Source organism: Dromiciops gliroides, chromosome 3 (assembly GCF_019393635.1).
Source record: "Dromiciops gliroides isolate mDroGli1 chromosome 3, mDroGli1.pri, whole genome shotgun sequence".
Lineage (NCBI taxonomy): Eukaryota > Metazoa > Chordata > Mammalia > Microbiotheria > Microbiotheriidae > Dromiciops > Dromiciops gliroides.
In genome coordinates this window covers 442,236,101-442,256,914 of record NC_057863.1, presented here as the reverse complement: position 1 = coordinate 442,256,914, position 20,814 = coordinate 442,236,101, and the positions used below count along the sequence as shown (strand labels likewise).

Sequence of the window (20,814 nt, the reverse complement as noted above, 5' to 3'; positions counted from 1 at the left end):
TCCTAAACGGTCCCACATTTCAATCTCGGCTGATTAGACTGGGATTTGCTTCTTTCCATCCCCCACCCCAACCCGCTATTCTGCCCCCTTGTGCAAACCAGTGGGGAATGCGGAGGGGCAAGGAGCCGGCGGGCAATTTCTAGGTATTTATTGGCATTTCAAACGTTTGGCTCTCTCCAAAGAGTTTGCGAACCGTACCCGAGGGTGGATGGTTGGGGTGGAGGTTGGGGGCGGGGGTGAGGGTGGATCCTTTTATCTGCCATGGGGAGGGCGAAACATCAAGCAGCAAAACATTAGTATTAACGTTTTGCCCAAGTTTGAGGAAGCCTCCCGCATGGGAATAATGCTCAGATTGTGAACAGAGCAATCCAGAGTCTTGTCTTTACCGCTCCCCCCACCCCTTTCCTTACTCCGACCCTCCTCTTCCCCCCACCCCTTTGCTTCCCAGCGCTTGTCACATCCTGTCTCTGGTCTGATATTTCACGTGCGCAAATTGAAGGGGATTACAATGAAGATTTATGTGTTTTATGAACGCGGCTGGTTTCCCAGTGGATGGAGCCGAGTTCACTGCTTCCCATTTCCATTTTTCATCGGCACATTTGGGAGAGCCGTTCATCACCAGGGGGGAGGGGATGTCTGCGCGGCGGGCTGATCACAGGGCTCTGTGTCTTGGAGAGAGCTGCAACTTGTGAGAAATGCTTCCAAGTGACTTGCCTTGGGCTGTGGTGGAGCCTCCCGCTCGCTCCCCTCCCACTCTCGTCTTTGTTTCTCTTCTCTCCTTCATCCCGACATTCTTCTAACTCCAGCAGCTCGGTCGCTCCCCCCGCAGCGCGCCTCCCGTCTCCCCCCCCCCCCCCTCCATTCACTAGCCCTTCTAATCCCAGTCCTTTCTCCTCTCTCACCTCCCTTCCTCACCTATCCCTCTGCTTCTTTCCCATTTACCTTAAAGGTTTAGTCTCAGTGGTAACTCCCATGCTCTGAACCCCACCCCGCGTTCCTTACACTCTAGTTTCTGTTCCGGCCCCTCTTTCCTTTTTCCCCTGGTGACTCTTCCCCTCCACCCTTGAAAGCTGCCCCTCCTCCCTCTGTGGGTCTCCCTCTCCCGCCCTTTGCTCGTTTCTCCCAGGGAATGGGCGGGGGCGGTAAGAGGCTGAGCTGTAGCCCGACCCGACCTCGGTTGCCAGGTTCGGTGACTCCGGCTTGTCTGTGGGGCCTGGGCCCACCCCGGAGCTGGGGCCGCCCGCCCGCCCGCCCTCCCGGCTCCTAGGCTCTGCTCATGCCAAGGCCTGCTACGTGATTCCAACTTGGGCTGACATTCCCTGCCCGGGGCGCTCCGGCTTAGGCCTCTTAATCATCTTGTCTGCAGCAGATCCTCAACACCAGCCAATTTACTACCACGTCTCTGCTTCTGGTTTCGTGATCAGGGGGGTGAAGTGGGGGTAGGGGTGGGGGAGGGAGAAGAGGGCATGCAACCGCTGGAGAAAAAGTGTAGCAAGAGCCTAGTGCTCTAGGATCCTAGGGCCATGGAATTCTAGAGCCCGGAAAGGTGGAGAATTGAGCGCGGAAAGAGTCGAGGTATACAAGTTCTTGCCTGGGAAAGCAAGACTGAAATTTTGAGGGGAAGATATTTGAAGGCCATGAACCCCTTTAATCTCGTGTTGCTGTTCTAGGTCCCACTTGCCACGGCTGTCCCCCAAACGGCAAATGAACAATAAAAACAGAACAACCTCAGACAGTAAAGTAGTATGGGCATTTAAAGATTTAATGGCAAAAAAAAAGAGAGGTACAGGATCTCCTTACAACCCAGGCTGTGTTTTCCATTCCTTTCTGCTCACAACTACCTGACAAAGCTACCGAATCTTTTCCAAAACTCGCATTTTCACAGATCCAAGACCAGAAAGCGACAAGAAATGGAATAAGGAAAACACTGAAGATAATGGCTCTCTTTGACATGGCCTTGGTCCTCTGGTCAGGGGAGCAGATTTTTTTCTTAGCAGTGGATTAACCTTTTTCTTGTAATATTGTTCCCTCTTTATGAATGGTGACATCTTGGGCGATGCCTCAATTGGAAAACAAAAACAAAACAAAACACGGGATAGAGCATCAAGAATTCAGTGCCTCTGCTATTATAGCTTAAAGTGCCCTTTGGCAATTCATGTTTTAGCCCCGACCCCCACCCCCAGTTTCTTTTTCGTTTGTGAAAAGTAGTTTGGTTTAGATGTATTCTAAAGGCCTTACAAGAAAGATATGGGATTCCCCAGTTCCACAGTCGTCTAAGACAATGTATCAAAGTTTCATTTCCCCTACTTCCTAATAAAACCGAGGACTGAATTTCCCTCCTCTTCCTCAGAGTTAGGGTTATGGTTACTGATCGGTTCTTCAGACAACTAAGAATCCTTTAGATTACTGGACCAATGACACTTGGTAAAAGGGGCAAGAGGAAGTGATGTATAGCCCCAGAATCCAGCCCACCAAGGGCACCGAAGCAATAAACTCCCTTTTATGCACAGCGGTTTCTGTTGGGTGCATAGGTGTCAAAAGTAAAGGCAAATGAATGTACCTGTAGGAGGGTGAGTGTAGAACTCACGGCCTCCCCAAGTTAAAAAGAGTGAGTTGCAAGAGAGATATTTCAGTAAATTTTGCATGTTATGTGTTCGTGTTCAATTCCTGTGCTCGCGTCTAACAGCATTCCAATGCAGCTGAATGTGTATGCGTGTGAATGTGACTCCACACCGGGGTTCAGGCCAAACAAAGCACAAGCTTCTCTGCCCTCAAGGCAAGTAAGGAACCCGGGAGCCCCGTCTAGGGCAGGTGGGATCAGAATTGGCCCTAATCGAGGATAGGTAGAGAACAGAACTGGAACTGGAACCGGTCAGTTCTCTTTATCAACAACTACAGAGACTTGCGGCTGCAGAGGCCCGAGGCCTCGGCTGCAACGACACACAGCAGCAACACCAGCAGCACCAGCAACAACAGCAGCAACACCAGCTACGCAGGGGTGGGGTGACGTGGGCGGCGGGAGACAGTCCGGGGCTAAAAGTCAGTGGCGCCAGCTCGCGGAAGGGGAGGGAGGGAGGGGCGGGGCCGAGTCTGGGAGTCGGAGCGTGAGCTGAGTGATTCATAGGGCCGAGGCAGCGGTCGCCCCCATCCTCCAGGCAAACTGAGCGAGTTGTTCTGCCACAATGGGAGATCGTGAACTTATGGCTGCCGTGGCTCCACCAAGAAACGAAAGGCCATCTATGAGTTTTTCCCAAATCTGGATCTCTTTTCCCTCCCTCAACTGCTAATATCTAAAACTTGCAATCTGTAAGTTGCAGGTAAAATAGCCCCCCTTGGGACAATATCAGAGAGGACTCTGAGCGCAGCATGAGCAGCTGCAAGTGCTTGGGGTCAAAGTAAGTCCATTTTGACCTTGGCTGCTGATGTATAAAGGACCACCGGCCTGCAACTCAGGTCTCAATCGCGATGTCCAAGGAAATACGGTGCAAGTACAATGAAAACAATAATTTATTTAAATAATCTCTTCATATTGTAAAATCAACATTAAGAGTATGTTGTTTTCATAATAAATAACTCAAAAATACCTTTCCTTTAAAGAACAAAGACCTTGGGTTTAAAATAAAACAAAACCGAAATCAGTAGCTTAATTTAACTGAGAAGGAAACTTGTTGAGGGGAAATATTTTTTTTAAATGGGGGAGGGGGAATGAGACTACTGCTAACGCGAAATTCTTACAGTTGGTTCACCAAAAAGTCTGAAAGTTGATTTTTTTTTTTTACAAATAAATCAAGGGAAGGGGAGGGAAATCTGCACGAACACCTTTATTTACAAACTTTGTGTGTGTGTGTTTTTCCAGGATAATAATCCTGAATTGAGTTTAAAAAAGATAATTTAAACACTTTTTTTCAATGTCCACATATAAAAAAATCATTTTTTAACATCAAAATGAGGTCATCCGCAAAGGCACCTAAACTTTTAAAAAAATAAAAATAAAAAAACTCCACTGGTGATGGATGAGGAGGAGGAGGAGGAGTGGAGATCTCCTATGCTTTTCCCTAGAGAGCTAAGGGGATGAGGGCCAGGAACACACACCACAGCAAAAAGAAAAAAAAAGTCGGCGAGGACAACGTGAGGAAAGAGGGAATGTTGAGGAAGGAAAAGAATGGAATTGGGCCCACAGTGAGGTTTGTAACCGAGGACTCTTTTTTGCTCGCATGTGTGTGTATGTGGGAGATGGGGATGAAGAGGAGGAAGGGTTGGAGGCAGAACAGGAGGCTGAGGGACGGACCCTGGAAAAGAGCAATGCAATTCAGCGTGAACCCTTGGGGAGAGGGAGGAATGGCAGAGCCGGGAACAAGGGAGGAAAGCGTCACTCTTCAGGACTTTGTTCTTAGCCTCCGGGAGAAGAAGTTCCCTGACCTCTCAGGACTGGGGTGGAGGTGGGGGTGGGGGAGACGGAGAGTGGAGAGTTATTGGTAAGTCAGGGCTTGAAAGAGAGCTACGGGAGAAGGAAAGTGACCTGAAATGTGGCCGAAAAACCTAACCCCTTGGGTACCCCCGACTAAGCAAAGTCCTTTTCACACTTATCACACAGAAAAACCCACAGAGCAAAAGGCCTCATTACTTTACAAATGCATTGGACAATTGGACGGGGAAAGGGTTATCAAAGCACCAAAGTCTGTTCCCAAGAGGAGCAGGGGCTTTGGGGTGTGCCGCCCCTCTTTACTCAGGGAGAGAAAGGCGCTGAGATTGTGGACTGGGGTCTGGGATGACATAAGAATAAAGGAGAAGTACCCTTTGCTCTGGGTAGGCAGCAGCCACTATGGGGACTGACACTCTCTCTCTCTCTCTCTCTCTCTCTCTCTCTCTCTCTCTCTCTCTCTCTCTCTCTCTCTCTCTCTCTCTCTCTCTCTCTCTCTCTCTCTCCAGTCTCTGACCCAGTCTCTTCCAAAATTAGAATATCGTTCCTGCGCTCACTGCAGAACTGCTGCTGCTGTGGTGATGATGATGGTGGGGATGGTGGTGGTGATGGGGCTGTGGGGGTTGAGGGTGCTGCAACAGCGGTGCACTGGCCTGGAGGTGGGAAGCCGAGCTGGAAGCCTGGTGGTACCATGGGTAGTTGCCTAGGAAAGCTGAAGTACCGCTGCTGGGACTGGAGCCTGAGCTACCTCCACCTCCGCTCCCGCTACCTCCGCTGCCTCCTCCTCCACTGCTCATCCTCTGGTGAGGGGCGAAGTCCCAGGTCGCTGGCGCTGAGACTGGCGGTGATGCGCAAGGGGGAGAGGCGCTGCTCCCGGGGTGCTGGTCTGAAGGAATCTCGCCGCTTTTCCACATCTTCTTGAACTTAGAACGACGATTCTGGAACCAGATCTTGACCTTTGTGCAAAATGGAAACTGGTTAAGTTATGTATAGCAGAGTCAGGGCAAGAAAAGGGAGAAACAAGAGAAGAAACACTGAGGCTGAGATAGTAGATCTCCAGCCAGGCTGGAAGGGCTGAGGGGAGGGAGACTTTGAGGACCTCAATCAGTTAAGAAAATGAAATGCAATTTATTTTTGAGCAACTGGGACAATTTTTAGAAAGAACAGAATACTTGTTAAAATTATGAGTGGAGGGATAAGAGTGTACAGTATAGGAGCAAGGGGCTAAAGAAAAGTTAGACACTAAATACCAATCAATTATTACAACTCTTTTAATCAGGAGGACATTATCCCTGAGATGCCAGTTAAGTCCATCCCTTCTCTCTCCCAAGGGTCAGTGCCATTATCCCAACCACTAAGGGCTTGTCACTTTTAATTTCATATACTGAACTGTGAGTCAGCAGGTCCTTTTAGAATATGTATATATAATATCTATATATGCATGGATGGATAGGTATTCATTACAGTTTAGAACTCCTGCCCCTGGGCCAACAGCAAGGTTGGAAAACCTCCAGCAGACACAGACCCATGCTCAGGGGGCAGAAAAAGCCGGGAGCCCCTTACCTGAGTCTGTGTGAGGCCTAAGGAGGCGGCCAGTTCAGCTCTTTCGGGCAGTGCCAAGTACTGAGTCTTTTGGAATCGCCTCTGAAGAGCTGCTAACTGGAAACTGGAATAAATGGTGCGAGGTTTCCTCACTTTCTTTGGCTTCCCGTTCACTATTCTGATTTCGGGCTCGCATTCTTCCTTTTCTGCAACGAAAGGGGGACAATAAGAGAGAGAACAATGAAGGAACCCGCCAAACAAGAACTGGAACTACCGCTGCTGCCCCATCACACACTGTCTCTTGCAGCGAGGTGGTCAGAGAATCCTGAGACGAGAAACTTCACCCATCTTTCTTTCCAGGGATTTACGGTTGGGACTTAATTAGGTCCCTCTGCCCTTCCCCAAACGTGTGTGTGTGTGTGTGTGTGTGTGTGTGTGTGTGTGTGTGTGTGTGTGTGTGTGTGTGTGAGGTGGGGGTGGACGGGAAAGAAGCAAAAGAAACGTATTACAGAAAAATAAACTCGGATAAAGAGAAAAAGTCAACAACTACATTGCACGCGTAACTCTTCCTTTCTTGAAAATGTCTCGCTCTCATCCCAACTTCTTAAAAGTCCTCTTCGGCCAAAGAACTGCTCTCTGAAACCAGCTTTGCAGTTGAGGAAGGGGAAAAGTGAGAAGCTGGGGGGTGGGGTGGGTCGGGTAGGGGAAACAGAGGTGGGGGGGATGGTAACCTGCAAAAACTACAGGACCAGAGCTGGGGCTAGGAACCCTTTTCCCCCCAAACTTTTTTCCCCCAACAAGAAGCAAGAAAGACAGCACCAATTAGTTGTGCGAGAATTACCCGTACCGGGCTCGTTGTTGGCCGGGGAGGAGCTGGTTCCGTAGGGCCCGTAGGAACTGTATGCTGCGGTGTAGCCCAGGTCGTAGCCCGCTTTGGCAGAATAGGGGACAGTGTTGAGGCTGCTGGCGTGGTATTGGTACGAGCCCATCTGTGCGTAGGGGGACCCGCCGCCGCCGCCGCCGCTGCCCCCTGCCCCGTGCTGCTGGTTGGTGTAGTAGCTGCTGTCCGTGGCGGTGGACACGGGCAGCGTGGGGGACTCCTGGGGCTTGTGCAGGCTCGTGCTGCTGCCGCCGCTGCCGCTGTGCTGGTGGTGGTGTTGGTGGTAACTGCTGGAGGCAGTGATCTGGTTCGAGTGCATATCAGCCACCAGACTGTCAAAGACTCCAGTCATCCTGCCCCAGGACGGGAAGGAGCAGGCGGTGGGTCACCCGGGAGGACCAGGCGGGCGGCTCCTTCGTCTCTCTTTCTCTCTCTCCTTCTCCCCTCGGGCAACCAAAGTAATTACGGGGAAGGTGGGGGGGGTGAGGAAAACAAGAAATGTGGTAATTATCTAGGAACCCCTCCTCCTCCTCCTCCTCCTCCTCCTCTTCTGGACGGGGGAGGCAATCAGTGGAGACCACTCGGGACCACTGCCTCAGTAGCTGCTTCCCGACTCATCCTCTAGCCCACCATGCTCTCCTCTGCCAGCACTGGGCACGGGAGGGGGAGGGGAATTGGAGGGGGGAGGGGCGGAGGGGGCAGCGGTGGTAGGCTCCGGGAGGCAGGAGCAGGTGAGCGGTCAGGAGCAGCTTTACGATTGTCTGAGGAGCTGGCTCCTGCCGGGCGGGCATTTAACACTTGTCACGTGAGGGCAGGCGACGTCACCTAGCAACAGCCAATCCCCTTCCCGGCCCCGCAGAAGTCTCCCTGTTCCTTAGAACGCCCAGACAGGAGGCGGGTGTCACATGGCGTGTGCTGTGGCTGCGGCAGCGGCTGCTGTTCTAAGGCCGAGGCTCTTGGAGCAGCGATGAAAGAAGAGGGGACGGAGGGGGAAGGGGGAGGGGGGATAGGATGGAGGGAGAGGATAGCCAGGAGGAGGGGTAGACAACTATGGCCTATTGCTCCAAATGAAGAAAAAAGTTTCCACTTCCCCCCCATTTGTTTATTATAAATTACTTGAAGTAAATCCTAGGTCAGATCTTATCTCTGTTTCCAAACACATTAATCACAATAAAGAAGGTGTTGAGAGCTGGGTAAACTCTGGTTCTTCGCTCCTTTCCTCGAAACCCCTGGCACTTAGACCCGTCAGCACATTTAGTTATTTTGAATTATCTATAAACCATGTATAATAACACCTGCCACCTGTACCAACCATTATGGCGATATCTGAAGATTTAATTAGTATATTTAAGGTGGTTTTTTTGGGGTTGTTGTTGCTTGAAAGAAAAGCTATATAAATACAAAGGTATTCTTGTTAATCATACATTCAAAAACCACTTTTCCTTGTTCTTACCTGACACACCTAGGCTTTAGGTAATAGAACGTATATGTAGTTTTATTATAAGCATTTGATGGGCAATTAACCACACCAAATAGTGATAGTGGGATTTTTTTTCCCACGTGTGTGGCAAGTTGGATTAGATTAGGTTCCCCTCCAAATGTGACTTCTATAAAAAGACGAATTAATTTACATTTAAGTTAAGGAGTCATGTTTCTTTCTGAAATTTCTGAAGTCTTGCTAAATTTTCAACACGAATTCACTGACAAGGTTTACCTTATGTGATTGGGCTGCTCTTTGCTTATTTTACTTTTCGGAACTTTGGGACACGTTTGCATCTACATTTCCATTGTCTCTCCCCCTTTTCTCCCCCCCCCCCCAGCTACTACGGCAGCGACTTCCTTTAAAAACAAAACAAAACAAAACAAAAAACAACCCCCCTCCAAGTCAACAACGGAGCCCTGACTAAATGCGGACGAAAAATACACTTTGTGAATATCGGGTAGCCGGGATTCTGGTGGTGGGGTAGACATCTCAGGTTGTTTTTGATCTTGCCTCATAGCGCCACCTCGTGGAAGTAGAGCCATGCTTCAGTGAGTCCCAGGTAGAGGTAGACAGTGTAATCATCCCTAGGCGCCAGTCTCTCAAACCCCCCAGCTGAACAAAATAGTAATTAAAAGCCACAAAATTGTGCTAGCGCTCACAGTCTGAAGATCCCCAACCCAAATGCATAACTGTGTCGTCGAATGAACTTGTTGTAACAACAACGTCCTAGAAAACAAGTTGATACTCTGAAAAAATATTACCTCTGGTCTTCTTCCTCAGGGGAAAAAAAGCAAATGTACAATTAAAATGTGAACATTCGGCATTAACGCTATACAATGGCTCATCGTCAGGGCAACAATTAGAGAGGACGAAATCCCGCCTTCAAATACGACCGGGATATGGTTCTTAGCCAGTTTTCGGCAAGAACCCTGAAAAACCCTGAGTTCCTGAACCGTGTTCTCCATTGAAATATTATGTTTTTATGAGATTTGTAGTGAATGTTAGGAGGCCTCGCTCGGATAGGAAAACATTCAGAGATCAGAGACAAAGAACATGGGGCAAGCGAGCTAGCTGAGGATGTGGAAGTAAGAGTCACATTGACAAGTCAAGTATTGAAGCAATTGTCTGAGTAATTTAAGCCCAAACCTACTTCCCTAATACCCGGAAAATTGAGGCAAAAGTAGTTTTAAACTTGAAAAACTGCATCTAGATAATTGTTTCCATTTTCTAGAAAGTCAGAAGGAAAGTCTGTCGCAGCTAGCTAAGAATTAGTTTCCTTTCCAAGTGCAGAATTGGGTAATACTCCTTCCCTCGATTCATTTTTCGTATATGGAGAGTAATGAAGATTGAAAGTTCAGCTCTCTAGCTTAGAAAGCTCAGAGTTAAGGATCTTTTTTTTTTTCTGATTCAAGTTCGGGATTGATCCAATGGCGTTAGGGTGGGAAAGAATGAATGGAGAGGAAGATTGGGAGGGGGTGTCCGTTCAGTTTTTTTCGGGGGCTGAAGAACAGCAGTCTTTCACCCTAGGGAGTGGGAGCATTCGGAAGATTCCTCTTTGAAGTCTTCCTAAACTATTAGCCTTGCTCTCTTTCCCTACTCAAATATTGGCAAGAGCTCTTTGTCTGATCTCTCTCCTTTGCCTCGTTGACGCCTGACTCGGTGTTATACTCGTGTTGGTACAATATTCCTCACCCCTACCTCCACCCTCTCCTTAGAATGGTAAACTCCTTAAGGGCAGAGACTATCTTTTTGGTTTGTACCCCTCGGAGTTTAGCACCTTGGCTTACACATATATCAAAGACATGATTTTTCGGTGTGGAAACTTCCTCCGTTGAAGCAGATCGCCACCAATTTGTGATGTCTAGTTTTTAGAGAAGTTGAATGACTTTTCGTGGTCACCCAGCTAGTGAATTTCGGAAGCAGTATTTTACCCCAGGTATCTCTGAGTCCAAGTCCAGGACGCAATATATTACCACACATTAGCTTCTCCTGCCTTGTACACAGAAGGTGCTTAATAAATATTTGCTGGTACTCTTAGACTGCTTTTTTGTTTGTTTTTTTGGGGGGTAAGGCAGTTGGGGTTAAGTGACTTGCCCAGGGTCACACAGCTAGTGTTAAGTATCTGAGGTCGGATTTGAACTCAGGTCCTCCTGACTCCAGGGCCGGTGCTCTATCCACTGCGCCACCTAGCTGCCCCTCTTAGACTGCTTTTACCGTGACTTTGCCACATCTTCCTTCTCCTCTGGCCACCATTGGAGTGGTGACAGTTTCTCTTTTCTTTAATCCAATGTCAGTAATAATAATATATTTATATTTAATGATGATTGGCACATAGAGCGTCATTTGGCTTGCAAAGTGTGAAGCATTTTGTATACTGTGATCTTCACAACTATTCGGTGAAGCAGGTAGTGCAAGTATTCTTATCCTCATTATATAGACAAGGAAAATTGGGCTCAGAGAGTTTAAATGACTTGCTCCCAATCACACAGCTAATGCGTAGCAAAGTCTGAAGTAAGATTCAGGTCCTCTGACTTTAGATCCAGTATTTTAGCCATTACACCACGCAGCTTTTTAAAGATGCTTATTAGAAGGCCAATATCCGAGGTGGGATTATGCTTTAAACCGTTATTAGATAACATCTCAGCAGAGATTACTTTGACTGCTAGCCTTTCTGGAATGGGGCTGGAGGTAGGCGCCTAGAGTTAAGGGACTTCCAAAGGAGGGTGTGGATTGAGAAGGGCTTCAAAGACAATTTTGTTGCTGCTGCTGTTTTGCCTGAGGCTGACTGTGGTTCTGCAAATTCTACTCCCCTTTCCCCCAAGTCATTCTATTATGCATTTTTACCCAAGGGGACCTGAGTGCCTTGAATTTTTATGGGTCATATGAAATTCCAAATGGTCTTCCCTCCCTCCCTCCTTCCCTTCCTTCCATTTTCTTTCTCACTTTCTTTTCCTTCCCTCCATCTCTTCTTTTCTTCCTCCCTTCCTTTTCTCTTTTTCTTTCTTTCACTCTTCTTCCTTCCTTTCCTTTCTCCTCCTTCTTCCTTCCTTCCTTCCTTCCTTCCTTCCTTCCTTCCTTCCTTCCTTCCTTCCTTCCTTCCTTCCTTCCTTCCTTCCTTCCTTCCTTCCTTCCTTCCTTCCTTCCTTCCTTCCTTCCTTCCTCTTTCCCTCCCTCCCTCCCTTTTTCTCTTTCTTTTCCTTCTTTCTTTGATATGGCCCCCACTATCCCAGGAATCGGTACTGGGTGGCCTTCCTGTACTGCTGCTAGCCTTGTTGAATCACTTCAGCTGGGAAAAATCCAGCTCATAGAATTGAAGTGATTTACCCCAAACCACACAGTAGGAAGTGGCAGAGTCAAGATCTGAATCTAGATTATCTGACTTCAAAGGCAACTTGTTTTTGTTTTTTTTTTTTGTTTTTGCAGGGCAATGGGGGTTAAGTGACTCGCCCAGGGTCACACAGCTAGTAAGTGTCAAGTGTCTGAGACTGGATTTGAACTCAGGTACTCCTGAATCCAGGGCCAGTGCTTTATCCACTGTGCCACCTAGCTGCCCCCTTCAAAGGCAACTTTAAAAACATTTAATATATTTTATTTTTGTCACCTTTATTTCCCAATATATCCCTCCTTTCCTCCCCCTGTGAGCCATGCCTTATAACAACCAACTAGAGACTTTTTTAAAAAAGCACAGAGCAGCAAAACTAACCAACATATAAACCAAATCAGATCTTAAATACAGTATCCATATCCAAAGCCTTTTCTATGTTTTCTTTGGGGCCCAGTTTGGTCTTTATAATTTCATAGCATTCAGTTTCTATTTTGTCAATATTGTTCTTTCTATTTTCATTGTTTAGTCATTGTGTATGTCCTTTTCCTGGTTCTGCTTATTTGCCTTAGTTCATGTGTGTTCCCATACTTGTCTGTATTTTTCATATTTTTTTTAGAGCACAGTAATATTCCATTACATTCCTCTGCCACAATTTGTCTAGCCATTTCCGATGGATGGAGATCTATTTTGTCTTCGCTTCTTTTCTATTACAAAATATCCTTATCCTTATGGGACAGTTCTTTTTATGATTGACCTCCTTAGAGTGAGATCCTAGTGGTGAGATTTCTGGGTGAAAGGGTTTGGACAGTATAGTCACTTTTTAGCTTAAGTTTAAATTGTTTTCTATAATGATTGGGCCAATTTAGAGAATAGCATTCTTTCAACTGTACAGCGATGCCTCCAACAAATTTATTAAGCCCCTATTATCTGTGAGGCCCAGCGATAGGCACTGGGGAAACAAAGATGGAAGAAAACAGACCAAGCCCTCAAGGAGTTTGGGAGAAGGGGAGAAAGAATTTACATATGTGTGTATGTATTATGTATATATGTATGCATATTATAAAGCCTTTTCTAATACTTGAATTCATAAGTCATGCGAGGACCCTTCCAAAGAGTATGAAGTTGACATGTTGCCTCTCTTGTAATTAACAACTTTCCCCTTTTCATTTGTTGTTCATTTCCCCCTCTCTGTTAGCTGACTTTTTCTATAGCTTAATAACTTTCCCTTTAGATTCTTTCTAAGAAGTTTTCTGCAAAATAAAAATTTTAATGACAAGCACCAGCTTATTTTCTAGCTTCTTTGAGATACTGTGTGGCCCTTTACGACTCCACATAGTTCTTTCTGTCTCTCTATCTTGATCCCCTCCCCCTTTTGCATTTTCTGCTTAGACCCCGCTTGGGCTGCAATCAGACTGGTGCATTTGAAAAATTACATCCTTTGAAGAAAACAGTCTGTGTGCTCCCAGCGTCAATTCTGTAGAAAGCCTCTGTGACCAACCACAACTTAGGACCGGAGAACGCCAGGGGAAAAGGGCAGCTTGCGGAGGAGGCGACCACGTGGCTGCCGAAAGGGAGGGCGTGGAGGTGGGGGTGGGCGAGCAGGGGTCTTCACGTAGACGCCCTCTCTCGACTCAGAGGCCTAGGCTGTCGTATCCCACTCTCTAGTCTTCCATAGAGCACTTTTATGCAAGGGGAGGGAGAATAGGGAGAATAGATACATCCTCTTGTACTCAGTATTTTAGCACTCTAAGATTGTCGGATTTAGAACCGAGACTTTGGAGGTCATCCATTGAACCCCCGCTTTTTTCAGATGAAGAAACTGAGGCCCAGAGACGTTAAGTGATTTGCCCTAGGTTACAAGGGGCGTTTAGTAGGGATTCAAACTGAGGTCTTTTGATGCCAAATCAGTGCTCTCTTCACTACATCTCCTTCTTTGCCAACAGCAAGCCTCTTTAGAGATGTTTTTTTTTTTTTGAAAGAAAATAGTTGTTTCCTTCTCATGCCTCCACATTAACCCTTTCAACTTTACCTTTAGATTCTCACTCACACCAAAACTCATGGGCACCTATCTTCTAGATTCCCAGAAGTCTTATGATCTCAGAGCTAAACTTTGGGCCCATCGGGATTTGTGAACAAACTGAGTTGTGAGGACCTCTATACTTCTGATCCTAAGCAGTTTGTCCCATTACTTCAAGTGTAGTTTTTGAGGATAAAAGGAACACCTAAAAGGTCTGTACATCCAATTCCAGGGGATTCCTCCAACAGAAACAATCAATCTGAGGAAGGTATCCCCTGTGTTGTAGAGGACAGAGCACTTGCTGTGTAAGGATCTGAGTTTGAATTATCTCTCTCTGTCTCTCTCTCAGCAGTCAGGCTTGAATGACTTGCCCAAGGTCACCCACCTAGTAAATATTTGTCTGAAGCTGGATTTGAACTCAGGTCCTCCTGACTCCAAGCTCTATCCATTATACCACCTAGCTGCCCCCATGAATTTTCTTTCAATATTTAATCTCAGTGGAACCTTGGGAAAGCCACAAACTCTGTGGGCCTCAGTTTCATTATCTGTAAAATGCAAAGAATTGGACTAAATCATTTCCTAAGGTCCCTTCTAGGTTGAAATCCTCTGAACAGTTCATAAGTGGAAGAGATGTGACTGATGCCCTCCAATAAAGGATAAAGAGGTGGATCTACAGCTCAAACTGCCGGATGTTTAGTCTCTGCTCTTATTCATTATAAGAATTACCTTTAATATCAACTTGATTTTGAATAAGCCCAAGGAGCTTGAACAAGAATTAGGGGCTTTCCTCAGCTGTGTAAAGGATGAAATCCCAGTACTGTACGTGTATGAAATGCCAGTTCAGTTTTGGCTGTCTTAACTGAGAAGCATGTGAACAATAGGAAGTGTTCTGAACTCTAGGGTGCAGAGACCACCGTGGGCTTGATTGAGGGGCTCTGGTGGTACAGCTTGTCACCAAGTAGTTTGGTCTGAGGCACTATACTTGCTGAAGGACTCCAAATATTCAAAGGGTTTGCAAGGCAAACATCACTGGGAGAGAGAAATGCATTTTCCTTTGATCACTAAAAGCTGCCAGATCACCCTCCCAAGGCTTTGGGTTGTGAGTTGCATAAACACTGATGGAATAAATCACATTCATTTTTTTTTTCAGGGACAAAGGCTGCAAGATAATTGGACTGTTCTGTTGTTACCTTTGCCCTTCCAGGAGCACCCATAATGCATAGTGAGAGGCAGTTAGCAAGACTGTTGTCAACATATCTTACTCTCAAACCTCCCAAGAAAGCAGCATACTTCCCCCCTACCTCCCCCTTCCCCAATTTGCATTGCTGGAAATGTTCACAAAAAACCTTTCAGTAGGTGCTCAGCTCTTCACAAAGCCAGTGGTGCTGGGTGAGCATTTTTGAAGCAGAATGCCTTCAATAAGAAAAAAAAAAGTTTGGCTTTAACTCCAACCTTCATTTCCTCCTTCTTCTTTGAGTCTGTTTGCAAGGGAAAGAAAGCCTGAACACCAGCAGCAGTTCTGGATAAATACACCTGTTTATGCAAAAAAAAAAATAAAAAACCAAACCAAACCAAAAACAAACCAACAACAACAACAAAACCCAAGTGTAATCAGATCCTAGAGGGCAGCTATGAAGGCTCCTATTGATCCAGGTGCTTGAATGCCCAATTAAGGTGAAGAATCCCAGTGAGTGTCCCAAAGGTGCCTCATGGCTGCCCATTCAGTTCTCTTGTGATTTTTTCTTTCTTTCTTTCTTTTTTTTTTTGGTGAGGCAGTTGGGGTTAAGTGACTTGCCCAGGGTCACACAGCTAGTAAGTGTCAAGTAGCTGAGGCTGGATTTGAACTCAGATCCTCCTGAATCCAGGGCCGGTGCTCTATCCATTGCACCACCTAGCTGCCCCTATTGTGACTTTTTCTTAACAAATTTTGGTCATTACCTTCTAGGAATCAGACCCCATGTGTACTCCTTTTACTTTTGAGGAAAGAAAACAAAACAAACAAAAATAAAAAATGAGAAGGAAGAAATGGGGGATAGAGGAGGCAGAGAGTCTTGTGATTTGGAGGCTTCCTTTCTGTAGGTGGATAATTGCTTGGAGGAAAGAAAGGCATCTGCCTTTTAGCCAAGTTCCACCTTCTTTCTCTCCATGATGCTCTAGCTATTTCTGGAAAGGTCAGCATTCTTTTCCTTTTTCATCAGTGATCTGGAGAAGGAATGGGGGACTAAGGGATGCTAAAAAATAATGAGTTGCCCTTTATATGCTCTACCATGTCTTACTTCAGTGGCTCATTGTGCTGTGGAGTTGGTCTTGGGTTGATGAAGCCTATTGCTAGCACCACTGTCAGGTTCTACTACATTGGAAAGGCTTTGAGTGTGGTAGAGTTTGCTTTCTGAAGATCAATTTAGCTAAGTTTGAAGAGGCACAGCTATCTGTCTATTTATCTATCAATCACCTGCCTACACACACATATACATGTGCATGTGTATACATATGTATGCATACGTACACACATATACATACATACATGCATGCATGCATACATACAAAGGAAATATAAAAACAGACCCCATTCTTGTGTGGCTCCCCTCAACTTCAGCAGTGATGGTAGCAGAGTAGTAGGTTAGAGGATAGAGAGTGCTAAGAATCACACAATTTTTTTGGGGGGTGGGTGGGACAATGAGGGTTAAGTGACTTGCCCAGGGTCACACAGCTAGTAAGTGTCAAGTGTCTGAGGCCGGATTTGAACTCAGGTCCTCCTGAATCCAGGCACAGTGCTTTATCCACTGAGCCACCTAGCTGCCCCCACAATTTTTAATCATTAATAAACTTGAATTTGACTATTGATAATGTAAATATGAGATGCTTATCCAATGACCAAGGAGTTGAAGGAGGAGCTGAATCATATCAATGTGAATGAACTGAATTATATCAATTCTGACATTCTTGCTATAAACAAAGCCAGAAAGAAAAAGGAAGTCACAGCTAAATTGTAGAAGGGCTTAGAGTTATATCTTGGAGAGTCAAAGAAAGGAGTTGGCAAGTTAGGTTTTATTATGTACCCCAAAGCAACAAGAAATATCTCATGGGCTATTTGGTTATTCGCATACTTCATTACTACTGAAAAAGTATTTGCAAAAAAGACCACAATAAAATTGCTTGCAGCTCCTACACTGACGTTGGTTGCTGAGGATAAAGTAGTAGAGAAATTCTATGAAGAACTTGATAAAACCCTCCAAATGAAATCAACACAAATTCTGATGGTTGGAGACTCTGGAATAAAGATGGGAAAAGGTGACTATGGGGAGAAAAACATAGGAAAACATGGTTTAACAAGAGGTAATGAGAGACACCAAAGATTTGTAGATTATACAGAAGCTTCCTGATTCCATATCGAGAGTGTTTTCTTTGAGAAAAGAATTCATAGGTGATGGATAAAGTGAGTACCACATAACAATGGAAAGAACAAAATAGATTGTATTTTAACAGTTGGAAAAAAGGCTTGTTACTGATAAAGAAGTTATCTCTGACTCAGTTAACTGTGTGGTCAGATCATCAATGTTTGGGCATTTTTTTTTAAAAAGGGGATGTAGTTTCTTTTTGTTTTCACTTTTTTTTTTTTAGTGAGGCAATTGGGGTTAAGTGACTTGCCCAGGGTCACACAACTAGTAAGTGTTAAGTGTCTGAGACCAGATTTGAACTCAGGTACTTCTGACTTCAGGGCCGGTGCTCTATCTACTGTGCCACCTAGCTGCCCCTGTTTTCACTTTGAATGAAATCCAAAATGGTTCCAATATATTTGGCTAGTTTTCCTCTATTATTTCTTGAAATATTGTATCTGGACTCTTTTTTGTTGTTATAGTGTTCACATAGTCCACTGATTTTTCCCCCCGTTGATTCTTAAATTATGTCTCCTAGACCTATTTTCCAAGTTGATTGTTGTAGCCATAATTATGTTTTCTTTTCTTCTCCTTCCCCTTTCTTCCTCCTCCTTCTCTTCTTCCTTTTGACATTGTGTTTAATGTTATTATGTGTATATATACCTATACACACACACACACACACACACACACACACACACACACATATATATATATATCAGATTACCTGATGTCTAGGGGAGGGGCGAGGAGAAAAATTTGAAATTGGAAAGCTTGTATGAACAAAAGTTGAGAATTATCTTTACATGTAATGGGAAAAAATAAAATACTTTATTAATTAAAAAATATTTCTTGTTACTTCATAGAGTCACTAATTTGTTTGGTCCATTCTAATTCTCAGGGAGTCTGTTACTTGGATAAAGTTTTATACCTCCTGTACTAAGCAGTTTATTCTTTTCTTGTCTTTCCTTGAGCATTCCCATTTCTTCTCCAATTCTTTCCTCTAGAACTCTCACTTCATTTAAATATTGTATTATTTTTGTCTCTTAAAAAAGCTCTTGTTTCATTTCTTCTAAGAATTCTAGTTGAACTTGCAGCCACCTTGTGTTTTTCTTGTAGATACTTTGGAGTCATTCTCTTAGGTTTGTTTCTTGTATATTTCTGTCTCTATAATAGCTCTTTAATCTCTCTCTCTCTCTCTCTCTCTCTCTCTCTCTCTCTCTCTCTCTCTCTCTCTCTCCCCTTCAGCCTTACTCCCTGAATTGAAAAAAAAAATTTGGTCAAGGCCAGGCTCTGTGTACTCCTGGAGAAAATGTTAGGGCCTTCTATGGTCTTGGTGTGATCACTGAGGGTCCTGTCACTGCATTTTATGGGTATTGAGTGTTGTATACTTCAAGGATCTCAGGGGTGGCTCAGGCCAGACAGCTGCAAACTTTTGGTGTGACTAAAGTGGTCTGTCTGATTGCTGTCCTTCTTGTCTGAGCTTGCAGTTTCTGGACTCTGGTTTAGGTCTGGGCAATATGAATGAACAAAACATTCATTAAGGGCTTACAAAAACCAGGTCTCAGTTAGTGTGAATAATGAATCTCCTGAAGTGGTTGCATGTATTTGAATTCATACTATTTGAAGTTATAATTATATAAAATATGGTAATTAGTTTCAGTCCAATGGAAATATGCAGTGTGAATTTGGATAATATGAAGGAATTTAATATTTTATTAACTAGGACCTATGCAAAGCACTATATTAAACCTTGAGATACAAATAGAAAAGACAAATCCTGCTGTTAAGAAGCTCATATTCTAATGGGCTTGCCCCTGGGTGGAGCTCCAGTAAACAGCTGCTGATCCCAGGCTGTGTCAGCTTGCTGAAAGGTTCTATAGATTCAGAGTGACAGCACAATAGGCGACCTCCTTCCCCGACTTCTCATCTCTACTTCTCTCCCCAAAATCCTTGTCATGGTCTAAATCCTATGTCCTACATCCATGATCCCATTCCAGAAAGAGCACTTGCAGACTCCACTTTCAGGCTGAATCTGAGGTCTCATTCTTAGGTCAGTGGAACACTATTGTATTGCTGCAAGCCTATCCTTGTTTTAGAATTCCATTCTGAGTCTCTTGCTTGGAAGCTAAATTCACAATCTTGGGCTAGAAAAAGAATCCATTGTTGCATCTCTTTGGATTTCCCTGTCACCACTGTTTGGTGCTCTTCCTAGATCTATATTGGAGTTGTTGTTGTTTGTTCTTCATTCTTGAAGAGGATCATTATGTCATGACTTGCAGTGAATTGGATTTAAGAGAGGGAGGGCTATGCAAAGTCACCAGAGCCATCTGGGTCCAGTGTGAAGATACACATCAGGACAACTGGAGATGGCCCTAGATGTTTGAGGCAATCAGGGTTTGGTAACTTGCTTAGGGTTACACAATTAGTAATTGTCAAGTGTCTGAGGCCAGATTTGAACTTAAGTCTTCCTGATTCCATGGCCATTGCTCTATCTACTGCACCACTTGGGTGTCCCTCTATGTTGGAGTAGCTATGGGAGAAAGCTGGGGGTCCCGCTCTCCTACTCTACATCTTTGTTGGTCTCTAGATGGTCAATTCTTCAAAACTACACCCAGAATTAGTAAAAATGAACAAACAATAAGAAAGAATGTTAAGAAAGGGTTGTGACACATAATGGAAACAAATTAAACTTGAATTATTTAAGTGAGGAATTGAACATTTTAAAAATGGGAAATAGATCACAGACATTACATTGACACCAACCATAACCATTTAATGAAGAAGTCTAACCACTGTAAATTAATTGCAGACTAAAGAGACCAAAAGACCCCAGAAAGTTCCTTGGTAAATGAAATCTCAACCCTGAATTAGATATATAACCTGTTTGTAGAATCTTACAATGGTAAACCATGAGTCTGAAAGATGAAACATACCATTCACTTCCCAACAAAGAGGTAATGAATGTAAAATGCAAAAAGATACATACATTTTAGGAATGGTCAGTGTGGAAATTAATTTTGCCAGCAAATAGAGTGCTGGGCTTAAAATCAGGAAGATGCATCATCCTGAGTTCAAATCTGGCCTCAGACACTTACTAGCTGTATGACCCTGGGCAAGTTATTTAACCCTGTTTACCTCAGTTTCTTCATCTGTAAAATGAACTGGAGAGGGAAATGGCAAACCACTTCAGTATCTTTGCCAAAAAACCCCCCAAATAGATCACAAAGATTCTGAAACAACTGAAACGATGGAACATATGAATCTACATGTTAAGGGTTTTATTTATTTATTTATTTATTGTTTGAATTGCTCAGCTGGGAGAAGGGAAGGTAGATGGTTATATTAATTCAAAAATGCTTGTTAAATGAAAAAAATAAATAAAAGATAATTTGTCAAGATATCCAATTAAACTTTTAAAAATTTTATTTGCTTGTTGTTTGTTGATGATGAAAACCCATTTGGTTTGGTAGAAACAAAATGTCACCTAATAGGCTCTTTTACAACAAGGTGTCTCAAACCTACATATCAGAATGTGTTATTCGGATTGGCAGATGGATAGCAAGAATCTTCCACCAGCATTCTCACAACATCAGGGGAAAGTGATTAAGGCCTGACATGTTGCGTAGATACCCTGTGTCAGACTTATGGGGGGATGTGGACCATAGTCACATAGGATAGGCATGGAGGAAATGGGTAACTATGTTGTGTGTTTTTTTAGTTTTTTAGGGTTGTTTTTGTTTTTTTTTTGTGGGGCAATGAGGGTTAAG

General features: G+C 44.5%; 1 protein-coding gene across 1 annotated transcript; it reads right to left on the bottom strand.

Annotated features, from left to right (window-relative positions):
* Positions 1 to 3,820: 3,820 nt before the first annotated feature.
* Positions 3,821 to 7,499, bottom strand: DLX2 (distal-less homeobox 2). Its single transcript, XM_043995834.1, has 3 exons — positions 6,810 to 7,499; positions 5,984 to 6,168; positions 3,821 to 5,376 (listed from the first exon to the last, which is right to left on the bottom strand). Exons 1-3 carry the CDS (start codon positions 7,192 to 7,194, stop codon positions 4,954 to 4,956), a joined length of 993 nt encoding a protein of 330 aa, XP_043851769.1. The 5' UTR covers positions 7,195 to 7,499; the 3' UTR covers positions 3,821 to 4,953.
* Positions 7,500 to 20,814: the final 13,315 nt, after the last annotated feature.

Bases quoted from the DNA above. Each gene is read 5' to 3' on its own strand.
- DLX2 (XM_043995834.1), bottom strand. From the start codon at position 7,194: ATGACTGGAGTCTTTGACAGTCTGGTGGCTGATATGCACTCGAACCAG. The intron at 6,169-6,809 runs GTACGGGTAATT...CTTTCGTTGCAG, and splicing joins CCCGGCCAACAACGAGCCCG to AAAAGGAAGAATGCGAGCCC. The intron at 5,377-5,983 runs GTAAGGGGCTCC...TTTTGCACAAAG, and splicing joins TAGGCCTCACACAGACTCAG to GTCAAGATCTGGTTCCAGAA.